The 16,111-nt window shown below is 44.3% G+C and overlaps 1 protein-coding gene across 4 annotated transcripts in view; it reads left to right on the top strand.

The window, feature by feature from the left end:
* LOC147019200 (RNA helicase MOV-10-like) overlaps positions 1–16,111 on the top strand; it is a 132,130-nt gene that overhangs the window by 106,553 nt on the left and 9,466 nt on the right. For all 4 annotated transcript variants that reach the window (XM_085899526.1, XM_085899525.1, XM_085899528.1 and 1 more), the window contains 3 exons: positions 889–1,018; positions 4,432–4,626; positions 13,613–13,684. In XM_085899526.1, the coding sequence (XP_085755652.1) occupies positions 889–1,018; positions 4,432–4,626; positions 13,613–13,684 (397 nt within the window). The remainder of the gene's footprint in view (positions 1–888; positions 1,019–4,431; positions 4,627–13,612; positions 13,685–16,111) is intronic.

The raw sequence follows: 16,111 nt of genomic DNA, 5'->3' as shown, positions 1-16,111 counted from the left end.
TTATGTTATGTTACATTCTGATCTGTTCTGTGTTCTTGCTCTTCCATGAGCCTTGAATACGCACACAAAAAAAACAAAAGATTTGAATTGTATACTTGAGCACTGAAGAACACAAATCACCTTCATTGCACTTTCAAAACCCTTCTGTTTCGTCGCACTTGGGTGTGTTCAATTGGGTGGTTTATAAGACTGCGCCAATAGCGCGCAACTTCCGGAATTTTTTTCCCCCAATGATCTTTAAAATCATTATTTTATTTAAATTGAAAAATATACTTGAACACTGCGTGGGATAGCATGTTTTATGAACTCTGTCGTTAATATTATGAGTTCCCTTTCAAGGAACTTCAACGCAAGAGGAGGCCATTCGGTCCATCAAAGCCTGCATAAGTTAGTTATCCGTGCTTTTTCCTTTATTAATGCTGAGGATCAAGCAAGGAAGCAGCACGTACCATTTTTAAAGTCTTTGGTACGGCTTGACCGGGATTCGAAACACCTACCTCGCATACCTCCCAGAGTTTTTACTCTCCAATCCCGATTTTTATTCACTCTGATATTCCCAAATTCACTCTAATGTAAACAGAATAAAATCACTAAACTCAAATCAATAAATAAATTGTTGCTAACTCCACCTGGACCTTTATTTTCCAACTTCCCGAAGACCCGTAACCCCTGCCCACCCTCAACCCCCCCCCCCCATCCGCCCAACCATGCTTTTAATCGTATATTTGTCAAAGCTCATCAAAATAGTGACGGCCTAATTTGTCATAAGAGTTAAGGGCTTAAAAACCTTTAATTTGTATATTTACATTGAATAAATGACTAAAATTGCTCATCAAGGTAAAAGTTGTACTAACAGGTTCATGTGGTTTGCTATTTGTTTATCCCCAGATCTCACCCTCATATTCTAAAGGTTCCAAACATGATGTTCTATGACAACGAACTTAAAGTGTGTGCTGACGAGATTCTTCGCAATTCCTTCTGCAATTGGGAGCATCTTCCAAAAGCAGCACGGAAGAAGGTGTGTGCACTTGTCTTGCAAAATTAAGTGGAGCTGTGCCTATCCCACTAGACTCGGTGGTGTAACGGTTAGAGTGTCCACTGTGATTCTAGGAGGTCAGAGGTTAGAAGCCTGGCCTAGTCACACCAAAGACTTCAAAAATGGTACGTGCTGCTTCCTTACTTTGTGTTCAGCATTTAAAAGGATAGAGCATGGAGAATTCTGGGAAGGAAATGGCAAACCACTTAGTGCAACACATATATATATATATATATATATATATATATATATATATATATATATATATATATATATATATATATATATATATATATATATATATATATATATATATATATATATATATATATATATATATATATATATATATATATATATATATATATATATATATATATATGTATATATATATATATATATATATATATATATATATATATATATATATATATATATATATATATGTATATGTATATATATATATATATATATATATATATATATATATATATATATATATATATATATATATATATATGTATATGTATATGTATATATATATATATATATATATGTATATATGTATGTATATATCTATATGTATATATGTATGTATATACATATATGTATATATGTATGTATATGTATATATATATATATATATATATATATATATATGTATGTATATATATATATGTATATATAATATATAAATGACCGTTTTTACAGCCATTTTTCCCTGCTGTGCAGGGGTTTGGCTTTTTCTTGAGGCAATGTTTTATGGCCGGATGCCCTTCCTGACGCCAACCCTGGTCGCCTCTTACGACACACAGGGATATGGTATACCTATTCTAACCGGGCATACACCGGGACCAGTACACTGGTACTCACTTCGCCGACCTCAGAAGGATGACAGGCTGAGTCAACCCCCTGGTGTTAATTCAGCAGCAAACGGGCTTGAACTCAGGACCCTGGGATCCCAAGCCGCCACCCTAACCACTAAGCCAACACCAGGCTCGTATATATAATATATATATATATATATATATATATATATATATATATAAATATAAATAATATATAAGCCGGTAGGCGACGAGGGATCCGATAGGATCGAAGCGCTGGATACAATGCTTTTCATTCTGACCAATCCACTAACGAAGATTCATTGCCAAGACGTATTGGTTCACATACAATTGTTCCTCTGCCTGGCAAGATTTTTCCTATTGCGTATTTTGCCAACTGGCACTCCTCACAGGACTACCATTTGAAAAATAAAACCTAAATCAAAAATCGGCTCAAGTAAAATTTTCTAAATATCTCGAAGTGTTTAATTCCAAAGTCTCGTTTCTCCACATTCAAAACTTTAGGACAAGTATTGAAAATAGTGAACGTCGGTCAAGAAAAAGTATTTTTTCGAATTTTGCGTATTTCTGCCGCGACACCCTTGGTGATGGAATCTGGAAAAATGCTGCGGTTCAATTTTGTAGCAGTTATTAAACTCTTTCCATACACCGAATTTGAACGTTCCGCGTCGACGGTTTCCGAGGTCAAGGTCACTTAACATATTCCCTGGTTCACCACCTTTCTGTATTCGGAGGGCTGCCATTCGGAAACTATGAGAGATAGAGGAACGTTATGCTGTGGCGATAACTAGATGGGGATGCAAGGAATAGGCAGGAGTTGGTCCGGTCGCTCTACCTAATATAGAAGCCACGTTATGTCAGTTACCATTTGGGTTCTTAAAACGCGGTTTTTCGGCCGCTGCATAGCAACGGGTGGTTGCTTAGCAAAGAAACTCAAACGCGCACACTCCCAGCTCATATGGCACCTGATCGCCAAGTTTCATCGAAATCGGTTTGCTGGTTTGTGCTGTGGAGCCTCGCGTTGCAGACACACACACACACACACACACACACACACACACACACACACACACACACACACACACACACACACACACACACACACACACTGAAAACCCGACAATAACGGATATCTAGCGAATCCCAATACACACATACGAGGTGTGTTCAAAAAGTATCCAACCTTAATTTTTCGTGCGTAAACAAATGAAGCTCGGGAGGCGTGGTTTGGTGCACGTATGTAGGCGATCCTAATCGGTATGCGTGAATGTTTTCCCGCCTGCAGAAGCTGTCAGTCGCCGACAGACCGTCGATGAGTGAGGAAGTGTAAGTGAGCGCCGTCGGATTTTCGTTTTTGACAAAATGACGGATCACTATGGTCTCATCGCCAGTGATCACTTTGTTGAATAAGTTGGGATCGCTGTTCACAGTCTCCAGCATGTCCTGTGTGATCTCCAAACGGAGTTGCTTCTGCTCGATCGTTAGCAGCTTTGGCACGAACTTCGCTGAGATTCTCCTTAAGCCCAAATCCTCAGTCACAATGGAATGAACGGATCCAATGCTGACGCCCGCCTCGTCTGCAAGTTCTCTGATCGTGATTCGACGATCCTGCATCAGCAGGGTCCTCACTTGGTCAATGACGATCTCATTTCAGGATGTCGAGGGCCAACCAGAACGTGCTTCACTTTCCACTGATGTGCGACCATCTTTGAAGCGGTTGTACCACTCCTTTATCTGTGTGGTGCCCATTGCTTCGTTCCCGAAGGCCTGTTGAATCTTGCGGATCGTTTCCACTTGGGAATCGCCAAGCTTTACACAAAATTTGATGCAGTCGTGTTGTTCAAGTTTTTCCATCAATTTGTCAAAAACGAAAATGCGACGGCGATCACTTACACTTCCTCACTCATCGACGGTCTGTCGGCGACTGACAGCTTCTGCAGGTGGGAAAACATTCACGCATACGGATTAGGATCGCCAACACACGTGCACCAATCCACGCCTCCCTAGCTTCATTTGTTTACGCACGAAAAATTAAGGTTGGATACTTTTTGAACACACCTCGTACATTCAATCTGCTTCCTTTGCTCTGAGGAAGAGTTAAGGCCTGAAATGTCAGCTTCTCATTGCTTCCTGGGGTGCTTCGCATACCTCTATCAATATCCTGTTGATTTCATCCATTGTTCTACTTGTCTGTGGACACAGATCGACACTAGCCTACATCAGCAAGACCAGTTCTTCATTACTATCCCACACTAGTTGATCCAATAATATTGAGAGTACCGAGTTTAAACTTCCATTTACATTAACAACTATTTGTTTTACACGCCGAGTAATACTTCTCAAAAAAACCTGAATATGATCAGAGTTTCAAAAGGCAGTGGATTGGTCGATCATACGAGTGAAAATTTGTGTTGTCAACAAAACATCTTTGATCTCTCCAATTATTTTTTTCTTCAATTCAATCACACTGAGTTAATATAGTCTTGTGACTGATCTGAGGTGCCTCAGGTTCAGTTCCTCATGTTTTACAAATCTCTTTTGCCACAGGAATTTCCCATCATTTTCCATGGCATTCTTGGCAAGGATGAACGGGAAGAGTGCAACCCATCGTTCTTCAACGTTTCAGAAACAGAAAAAGTTGTTGAATACCTGAAAAAGCTGCTTTGCCAGAAGGCCAAAAAAGGTGGTGGTGCGAAAATCTCCCCAAAGGAAGTTGGCGTAATCACCCCGTATCGTAGGCAGGTGAGTAAGAAGGCACACATCTTATTACCTCCACCACCGAAGGTGAAGGAGGTGATATTCTCACCCCTTTCTCTCTCTTTGTTTATGTTTGTTTGTTTGTTTTGTGTGAAGGATATCTCAAAAAGTTGGGGACGGATCCAGATGAAATTTTGTGGATAGGTTCAGTGTGTGACAAGGATGAACTGATTCGGTTTTGGTGAAGATCTGGATCTGGATCCGCATCTTACTACTAGAATATTTTAAGTGATTATTCACCATTGAGAGATAGTGCCAAAAATGATAAATTGCATGATACAGTCAAAGCTCGTTACTGTGCCACCCGTCGGGACCGAGCAAAAGTGGCATAGTAGCGAGATTTTGTAAAAACGGCCTTATTTTCTCAAGTTACCCATCTGTAGTTAATCTTTCGACAAAATTTATTCCAGCAAGTAAAAGGCACGACTGTTGTATAAGCTAAGCGAACGGAGAACATACACACACTAACAGAGTTCACACACTAACATATGGCATGGCGAGAAATTCACGACACACAAAGCTTTCAAGAATCGTCGGCTGGCGCATCTTCTTTCGGCGGATCTCGTGCATCTCGTTGTCTAGCCGATCGCACGCTTGCATCACACCGGGCTTCCCGCTTCTCTGCTGCGTGAACTTCCGCACGGTGCTACAAGCGCGCTGGGCTTCCTCGAACGGAACGATTTCCTTCTCGACAGTTACCTCGTCATCCTCGCTTTCCACCGGCTCCTCACTGCACAGAATCTCCCCCGCAATCTCCTCCAGCGTGAAATACCCGCCAGTCGCGAGGCGCTCGTCGGCTTCGAGAAAGTCAGACAGCTCGATCTCCTCGTTCTCGTGCATCTTTTCCTCGGCAGGCAGAGCTTCCCAGATGTCGGGCAGCTCCGCATCCTGTGGCTCAGTTTGGATCTCCTCTTCGATGAACTTGGCCTTCGCGAAACAGTTCCTGATCGTCGACTTGACGACCTGCTCCCAAGCACGCCGGGCGATGTGTAGAGCGTCGAGCAACGTGAACTTGAACTCCTTTCCCTCGTCTATGGCCTCAAGCCGGCGGCATAGCAGGAGCTTCTTGTAGTGGTGCTTGAGATTCTCTATGATTCCCTGATCCATTGGTTGCGAATTGGCTGTCGTGTTGGGTGGGAAGAAGACCAGTTGGATGTTGTTCAGCTCGAGCTCGGGAGGGTGGCCAGAGAAGTTATCGAGACAGACCAGCACTCTGCGTCCCTGCTGGCCGAGTCGTCCGTCCCACGCACGCAACATCTCCTCGAAAAGCTCCGCCGTCATCCACGCCTTCGAGTTCGCCTTGTACTTGACCGGGATCTCTTTGTTCTTGAAGGCACGGGGTTTCTTGGAATTGCCAATCACCAGAAGAGGGAACTTCTCGCTGCCGCTCATGTTTGCCCCAACCAGAAGAGTGATCCTTTGCTTGCTTTTCTTTCCTCCAGTACACCGCTCTCCCCTGAAAGCCATGGTCTTGTTCGGAAGCAGCTGCCAGAAGAGTCCAGTTTCGTCCAGGTTGAAGACGTCGTCTGCGGAGAACTGCCCGAGTAAGGGCCGGAGAACCTGTTGTTGCCACTCAAGAAGGGATTGCGAATCCACCGCTCCAGGTTCGCCCTGTACTGTCTTGAACGTGATGCCGTGGCGCTTCTTGAAATTGCCCAACCAACCGTCGCTCGCCATGAAGTCTGGGATGTGCATCAGCTCAGCCAGTTTCATCGCCTTCTCCTTGATCAGATCGCCGCTGACAGGCACATTCTGTCCTCTTGATTGCTTCAGCCACATGAGCACTCCCTCATCAAGCTTCGGGTCGTGAGCCTGCGTCAACTTCATGCACTTCGATGGAAATCCAGCTTTGATTGCAGCCTCGATTGCATCCTTCTTGCTGAGAATGCCCTTCACGGTGGTTCTCTTAACTTTGACGCCCCATTTCTTGCTAATCTCCCTGGCCAACTTGGACTGATTCGGCTCCTTCTTCGCGGCATCGATGATCTCCTTCTTCTCCTTCAGCGTAAAGTCGGTTCGCTTGCGTTTCTGAGCTGACATTATGGGCTGAATTTGAAAAAAAATGATGTCACTGTTGTACGTGTGCCTGCGTGTCTGTGTGTGTGCTCGCGCTTTTTTGTGTCTCGGTGTGCGTGTTGTGATTGGCTTGTTGTGGCTGGCATCGGAGAGAATAATCGCGTGTTTTGACACAGTCTGACTATGCGCGTACGTATTGAGTTATGTTGTGCGCAGCTGGACTGTAGTTCGTCGCTTCGCCTTTGGACATGAGTGTGATAATCGAGCACTGCGCAATACAGACTTTTTCACGACTCGTGCCTTTTAACAGTCACACAGTAGTGGCATGGTAGCGAGAGTAGGGGGTGGCATAGGAAATTTATTTTGTGTTGAATTTTGTCGGGACCGAGCAAAAGTGGTATAATAGCGAGAGTGGCATAGAAGCGAGGTGGCATAGTAACGAGCTTTGACTGTATCTCAAAAAGTTGTTGACGGATTCGGGTGAAACTTGGTGGACAGGTTGGGTGTTTGGCAAGGAGGAATTGATTCGATTTTGGTGAAGATCCGGATCCAGATCTGGATATGAGAAATATTTGATTTTTCAAGTGATTCTTCAACATTGAGAGATAGGGCCAAAAACGATTTCGTACTGTATAGCACGATATTTCAAAAATGCCATGGGCCCAATATGTTCTCGTGGATCAGGCATTGTGTGGCAGAGGTATGCGCTTTACCGAGTGCCTTTCTTGTTTACTCTCGGTTTCAATGGGTCCGTAAACAAAAAGTCTCCTCTCTGTTTTCCTTATTTACAGCCAAACTGAAAAATGGCTCGACCTTCACCACTCTCACTCTTCACTCGACTTCAGATCGGCTCAATTCTAATCCATCAATTTCTTCTTCAATTGTGTCCAAATCGACTTGGCCAAAACACCAGGATACATTTGCCTTTCAAAATGGATGTCTCCTCACATTGTTCCTGCAGATGATCCAACAGTAATTGTGAACAATTCATTTATAGTCAGTCCATCCATCTCCCCCATTACTCAAAAAACCATGAAACCAAGCGGCCCCAAACTTTACAGGCATACTAAGTAACTAAGGGAACTCCAACGGAGTGCATGAGCGAAAATTGGGTGTTTGGGGTTAATTTAAACACGACTTTTGAAGGTAATTAACGGCCTTATTTAATTATCTTTTATCGAGGCTCATCCTTGATCACTTCGCTGTCCCTCACTGCGGTCTTAATTCACCATTTTTTTTTGGGCTTGCTCAAAAGTGCCTTGACTTGGAACAGGTCGCAATGATTTCGTACCGATAGATTTTTTTTTCCTCACACGTGTCATCATATCACTCGTATCAGCTATAAACTGTCATCTCATTGTTTCACAGGCAGGGTGATTAATCAATGTGTGTGCCATCTCTCAGATGGACGTTAAAACTGGATGTCACATCTGCCGGAATCCCTCTGCTCCTCTCCTCCTCCTCACTATTTCCCACTCTCTCACAGCTCTCTCTCCCACCCCAATCTCTCTCTCTCTCTCTCTCTCTCTCTATCTCTCTCTCTCTCTCTCTCTCTCTCTCTCTCTCTCTCTCTCTCTCTCTCTCTCTCTCTCTCTCTCTCTCTCGCTTATCTCTCTCTCGCTTATCTCTCTCTCTCGCTTATCTCTCTCTCGCTTATCTCTCTCTCGCTTATCTCTCTCTCGCTTATCTCTCTCTCGCTTATCTCTCTCTCTCGCTTATCTCTCTCTCGCTTATCTCTCTCTCTCGCTTATCTCTCTCTCTCGCTTATCTCTCTCTCTCGCTTATCTCTCTCTCTCGCTTATCTCTCTCTCTCGCTTATCTCTCTCTCTCGCTTATCTCTCTCTCTCGCTTATCTCTCTCTCTCTCGCTTATCTCTCTCTCTCTCGCTTATCTCTCTCTCTCGCTTATCTCTCTCTCTCTCGCTTATCTCTCTCTCTCTCTCTCTCTCTCTCTCTCTCTCTCTCTCTCTCTCTCTCTCCAGCCCCTATCTCTCTCTCTCTCCAGCCCCTATCTCTCTCTCTATCCAGCCCCTATCCCTCTCTCTATCCAGCCCCTATCCCTCTCTCTATCCAGCCCCTATCCCTCTCTCTATCCCGCCCCTTTCCCTCTCTCTCTCCAGCCCCCATCCCCCTCTCTATCCAGCCCCCATCCCTCTCTCTATCCCGCCCCTATCCCTCTCTCTATCCAGCCCCTATCCCTCTCTCTATCCAGCCCCTATCCCTCTCTCTATCCAGCCCCTATCCCTCTCTCTATCCAGCCCCTATCCCTCTCTCTATCCAGCCCCTATCCCTCTCTCTATCCAGCCCCTATCCCTCTCTCTATCCAGCCCCTATCCCTCTCTCTATCCAGCCCCTATCCCTCTCTCTATCCAGCCCCTATCCCTCTCTCTATCCTGCCCCTATCCCTCTCTCTCCCCTGCCCCTATCCCTCCCATTACCTTCATCCTCCACCCATCCCCTCACCTTCAACCCCCACCCCCCTCTGTTAAGTACTGACAGTTTACTTTTGAATTGAAAATGGTCTCCCCATAGTGTAACATGTGTCCATCAGATTCGAAGTGAGCCGACCGACTTGAATATCCCTTGGAGCACAGTCAAGACAATCATTAAGAAGTGGAAGGCATATAGTACCACCAAGACCCTGCCTACAACAGACCATCCCCCCAAAATGGATGACCAAGTAAGGAGGAGACTGATCAGAGAGCCCACCAATAGGTCAATGGCAGCTTTGAAAGAGTTACATGCGTTTATCGCAGAGACTGGTCACGGTGTACATGTGACAACAATATTCCAATCACTCCACAAGTTTTGCCTGTATGGTAGGGTGGCAAGACAGAAGCCATAACTCAAAAAAGCCCACCTTCAGTCCCGTTTGAGGTATGCAAAAAAAACACTCCATAGATTCTGAAGCCATGTGGCAAAAAGTTTTGAGGTCTGACCAAACCAAGATGGAACTTTTTGACCTAAATGCAAAGCGTTGTTTGGTGCAAACCCAACACAGAACATCACCCAAAGAACACCATCCCGACTGTGAACCATGGTGGTGGCAGCATCATGTTATGGGGATGTTTCTCATCAGCAACGACTGAGACACTTGTCAGTGTGGAAGGGAAATGGAAGTTGCAAAATACAGAAAAATCCGAGAGGAAAACCTGCTGCCCTCTGCAAGAAAGCTGAAATTGGGACGGAAGTTCACCTTTCACCATGACAACGACCCAAAGCACACAGCCAAAGATACACTGGAGGGGCTAAGTTACAAAAAGATAATTATCCTTCAGTGACCCACTTAGAGCCCCGACCTAAATCCAATCGAAAAATCTGTCCCATGACTTGAAGATTGCTGCCCGTCAACGCTCCCCACACAACTTGACTGAGCTTGAACACTTTTGACCAGACGAATGGACAAATATTGCCCAATCAAGGTGTGCACAGTTGGTAGAGACCTATCCCAACAGATTCGCAGCTGTAATTGCTGTCAAAGGTGCTTCCACCAGGTATTAACTCAGGTGTGGGGGGGGGGGTGGGGGTGGACACTCATCCAACCAAGACATTGTAGTTTTGTATTTTTAATTAATTTTTTGAAATTTGTAGAATTTGTTTTTTCACTTGGAAGTCGTAGGTTACGATGTGTAAATTAAAGGTGGGAAAAGTCTGATTTAATGTAATTTAATTCCAGACATTGAGGCAAAAAAAGTGAAAATGTTGAAAGGGGGTGTTTGTTGTTTTTTTTGTTTGTTGTTGTTTCGTCATTGTAGCTGTTTGCAGAATGCAAACACGATGGGCTTTTAAAACAGTTGAAGGAGACTGGACTTTACACATTAGAAAGGAAGCAATTACGAGTGATTCTTATGTCTCTGTCTCTGATGTATGATGTGCTTAAGTATTGCTAATTACAAAGTAATTTTAGTAATTAACAATTTGTTGATTATTAAGTAATCATAGTAATTATTTTCAATGATAAATATTTCACGTTTAATTGTGCTAGTGGGCACCACCTCCCTCCGGCAGAAGTACCCTTCTCGGTTTATCGCAGCTCGGACCGGAGTATCTGCACCGGAGTAAGGCTAAAGCTGTGCTTGGGTGGCCATTTCAGGGCAGTATTGGGATTGGAACCAGAGGTCGAACCAGGTTTGAAACCTTTATGTGGGCCGAAGAACCGTTAAAGGTCAATTTAGGAGTTTCAGTGAGTGACATCCGCGTTTACTTCATTGTGGTAAGATTGCATTGTTGGGTCATATGACTTGCCGTTCTTTTGGTCATTGTTTGATGAAGTTAATTATTGAATATGCAACGTTTTCAGTTTGTCTTTTAGCTTGTATATCATTGTGACCTCGTGCTCTTGAATATGAAGCTCTTTCACAAGCAACTTTTATCAAATATATAAAGCATATATTTATTATGTCTGCATGTTGGATGCACCCAAACAGTTTCTCGCAATGTGCAACCATTCCCCGCTGTATATAGTTACGTCACCCGTCGATCGCCGTATCCATGAACAATAACTCCGTAACACCTTCCTCAATGTTCAAAAACTCACATTAGTGGCCAAACTAAGTACCATTACGAGTACCTCCCTCCCCCCCCCCCCCCCACTAGAATGTAGAACACAAAGAAAAACAATCGCAACAAATGAATCCCTGTCGAGTAGTAATTAACTCGCAACTCAAAGTTTACGCAACATAATCATTGATATGTAGGTAGTCTCAGCATGAGAAGAGCGACGAATAGGTGGTGTGAGTACTTGTGTAGAGACTGCTTGAGGCTGCAAAGCTGAGGATGTTTGTTCAGCTGGATCTTGTGAGTGAAGTTTACGGCAGTAAACCTGGCAGTCTTGCGTCATCACATAATATGGACAGGGTGAATGGTGCATCGCGGTGACAACTGCTGGCTCCCCGACCTTTTCCTACTTGATGCAGAGGCTTTCACCTGGAGTAAGTGGTGGGAGCTTAATGGAGTTCCAGTCATAAAACTTCTTCACCATCTGCTGACGCTGTACCAATCGCTGACATGCATCTGCCAGGATATGTGGTTGCAAGAGTCGCTCTGTCGTCGGTAGCTTGTCTCAGAGCCTTCAATTCATCAAAACCTGAGCTGGGGAGTAGGGTCGTCCTGCTATGGATGTGTTCCTGTCCATCAGCAGGGTCAAATCTCAGTCCTCACCAGATTCTTCCTGAGCCCTTGTTTGATAGTCCATATTGTGTGTTCAGCCTGTCCGTTCCATTGGGCAGATGTGGGACTTGATGTCGTGATATGAAATCCCCATTCTTGAGCGAATCTAGTTAATTCTGCACTTGTGAATGGCATGTTGTCAGCTATCAGCACCTGAGGAATGCCGTGTCTGGCGAACATTGGTTTGAGTGCATCAATGATGTGCTTTGCAGAAAGTTCAGGCACCTGAAGCACCTCTGGGTATTTTGAAAATAGACAACTACTCTTGAGAAATGTTTGCAAGATGGAAGAGGTCAGCTCTGACTTTCTGCCAAGGTCCTTGTGAAACTTCCTGTGGCATTAGCGGTTCTTTACAGATGGCTGGCTTGAACTTTGCACACACTGGACATTTAAGATGCGGCTTGACCTTCACCTTCAGCTCTTCAATAGATAGATCCGGGAAGCAATTATTGCTGGTGGCAGTATCAACGCCATCAATAAACAACTGATCAAGACATGCATCATATTTGGAATCACTGTGAGTGTCAGTGGCGTGTACTTGTCTTCAAGGTTGAGCATGGCACATTCCCTTGAAATGGCTCACACGGCCACGATTGTTGTCGTTCCTCTCTTTAGCCGGGCATTCGTGCACCCGTTTCTTTTGGTATCCACATCGAGAACATGTACCGATGGTCTGTGGCCCTTCTGGGGCCAAAGAGTAGTGGTGTTCACTATAGGGAATATGGGCATGGCTCAGCACTATGCCTTGCTGTCGAAATCGGCGCATCTCATTTACTTTGAGTGGTGTCTTTGTCATGGTCTTCGACTGGTCTCGGCTGCTCCGCATATGTCCTCTGCTTTGGTGAAGTCAAGATGCTTTTTTGCGGAGTAAACACTCCTTTCGGCGAAACTCCAACATGGCAAAAATTATATTGTTTCGAATCTTGTTCTCTGTTTCGGCAAAACTGCACGATTTGGCCTTCGTCCTCAACTGGGTGACGCACTGGTCAAAGGGTTTCTCTTGCTGTCGGGTTTCCCAAAAACTGTACCTTTCATAGACTACATTCGTACGTGAATTACAATATTCCTCGAACTTCTCGCACACCGATTCGAGTTTCTTGCTGTCTGTGGCTTCGCTCAATGTGAATGTGTTGTACACATCAACCGCAGCCTCGCCGTCGCAATGCACCAAGATGGCAACTCTCATGCTTTCCGATATCGACTCCGAACTCTGTCCTGACGCCTCTAAGAACAGTTCAAACGGTCTTCTCCATCGGCACAAAGCATCGCTGAGGTTCGAAGCACCCAGAGCTCGTGGCGGCGGTGGTGGTTTAAAACATTCCATCAGGGGTCAATGTGAATAACCGCTGCCACCATGGAATGAGCCAGACAAAGCTTCGAGCCCAACTGTCTGTATTTCTGCATTCACCCGTCGATCGTCATAAACGACTCATAACACAGAGTAAGGTTGTAAAATATCTTACATTTTGTAAGGTGAGGCCAGGTGAGGAATTGGATGTTTCATGGCACATGAAAGCCCGACATGCTTTCCGACGACTGATTACTATCTTTCTGGCCGGTAACTACAAGCGATGGTGGCGAGATGCGCTGTCGGGTCCAAAAGAGGTGACCAACTTTTATTTTTATTGGGACCGCAATGAATGAATGGACAAATCGATAAGGTATGTGAGATTTGAACCTGGGAGATCCCAGCATCATGAGCCAAGTGCTCAAATGTCTACACCACATGCTCAGATTGTGCTTTTGATTTGTTTATGTTGCTGGGTCTTTGTTTCTGACTTTTTCAGGTGATGAAGATCAGGAAAGCTCTGGAATTCGATCCACATTTGAAGTCTTTGAACAACATTCGGGAGCTGAAGGTAAATTTTCACAGATATGTACGGTTTCTCAGTTTTGTACTTGATCATCATTCATCGTGGCATTCCCTTGTTAATTTAAATCAATATTTACATTTTGATTTAAATTTTTGGTTCAGTTTCTTGTGTTTAATAGCAGTCTCGAAATTCCTCCGACACTCAAAATATACGATTCCCATGATCGTCGGGTGGCTTTATGAAAAAATCGTTACCAAGTGGATAAAAGCATACAAATAAATTCTGGAGTGGGGGAGCCCTCTTGAAGTTTGCTCGGTTTTCTGGTAAATCAGGAAAATCCATGATTGCTGACATTTGTCAGAAAATATCACTTTTGTTTGCTTAGGGAAGCCCGAGGAATCCTTGTGCCAGCTTCCTCATGATTCCACTTCAGCATGGGACTGCTGGTACCTGTGAACTTTACACGGTCCCCCAATGTGATGCACACAGTTTTGTTTGGTAGAAAACTGAATCCTGCAACCGCGCAGGTCAGAACGGCAAATAGCTCCTTCTTGTTTGCCTAGTCCCACAGGATGTCTATCCAGTTGCCTGGTAGCTTTGCCTGGCTTGAAACTTTCCTTTGCACTCCATTATCTCTTTTATCCCATGTGCACTCCTTCAGGTTATCTTGAATGTATATGTCCCACACAATATCCAGTCTATTAGCATCCTGCAACTGCCTTTTCAAGTATGGAATGAATGCCTTGTTTGCACACTTATGGAAGGTACTGATACCTGTGGTGGGAAGGCAGTGAACTACAACAGTGCCATCCAAGACTTTACAGCCATCCAACAAAGGTTGATCGGATTGAACAGGTGTTCCAGCCATCACAGCAATTCTGACGTCACAGCTGACAAATGGAGGTTGTCAAAGTCTGAAAAGGAAAACAGGTGGGAAGGACTGTATTTCATGGGAGAAGAAATCATTCAAATCACCATCTCTCTTCTGCAATCAGACATACAGATACAGCTGACCCAAAAGTTCAACATTGTTCTGTAGCACCTTGTGTTGTTGGCGTTCTGTAATGTGTTGTTGGCATACGACACGTTCATGCACACTTGGATCCATCTGAACATAACCACTGTCTGGACATAACCACAGTCTGGATACATCTGGAGACAAAGAGAGAGGGGTGAGGGGAAGGAGAGGGGAAAAGAGAGAGGGGGGCACTGTATTAGAAGGGAGTAGAGTGAGGATGGGACAGAGGGAGATAGAGAGACAGAGAGAGGCGGGGGTCGGGGGTCGGGGGTCGGGGGTCGGGGAGTTGGCAGAGAGAATATGTTCTGCTTTATGAACAACAACCACACACGCACACACACTATATATATATATATATATATATATATATATATATATATATATATATATATATATATATATATATATATATATATATATATATATATATATATATATATATATATATATATATATATATATATATATATAGTTATGGATTTCAGAATCAGATCTGACTAATCACGAATGCAAACAACATTCAGGTCCTCAGACAGTTATTTCCATAAATGCATGTCCAGGATTGACCCATCCCCTTGTCTGGTGGGATTCTAACTTTTTGATGTGTTGGAGAAGGGTATAGAACAGATTTCCTTTCTTATGGGATGGCTTTTTCCTCTTTACAACACGTTCATGCACACGAGAGATAGCCGTTAGCCCAACGGAGGCTCATTCTACCCCCTTTCCATCCAGACACATTGGCTTGGAGATGGATGATTTATTTACACTTTTGACTTACAGGACATTTGATTAAACACCGCAGGCTTTTTCTGAGCAGTTATTCTGAAAGTCAAATATGGCTGTGGACCATTTACCTCACCCACATCTCTTTCATTGACATTCGACACCTACCTCTCTTTCACCGTTGAAGTCCACCTTTTTCCTTTGATGTTTGACACCCCGTTTGGCAGCTCTATGGATGCTGGTTAGCTCTTGTTCGTGTCGGGCTGAACGAGGAAGGAATGATCGCGAGACTGACAGTTGGTCACATGCAGCGATGTGCCAACAGGCAAGGTGGATTTGGCTGAAGTCTGCTTGAGGCTCCACCCACACTGGTCGTCTATAAAATGGACGGGAGGATCGCTTTCCTGTCAGTTGGTGACAATTCCTGACAGTTGGTTAGTCAGTGACAGTTGGTGAGTTGGTGACAATTCCTGACGGTGGGTGACGGTTGGATCATTCCTGCTGGTTTTGCTCGGACCTGATTCTTGGCGTTCCTGGTTCCTGGGGGTGACGACGTGATGTCGATTGGTGTTCGAGCCTGTTTGCGAGTGGGTGCACAGTGAGGCAGGGTGCTGGCAGCAGACCAAGGCACGCTCACACATTTTGGGACATCTTATTGGACGCACAACAACTTCTGTGTTGGTAAGCCAAGACCGGATTTATTTTCTCCTAGAATGATCTGCTGGATACCC

This window comes from Eptatretus burgeri, chromosome 10 (genome assembly GCF_056783735.1).
Source record: "Eptatretus burgeri isolate ZD-2024b chromosome 10, Ebu_testis_v1, whole genome shotgun sequence".
Classification (NCBI taxonomy): Eukaryota; Metazoa; Chordata; class Myxini; order Myxiniformes; family Myxinidae; genus Eptatretus; species Eptatretus burgeri.
This window is presented reverse-complemented; position numbering and strand designations above follow the sequence as displayed.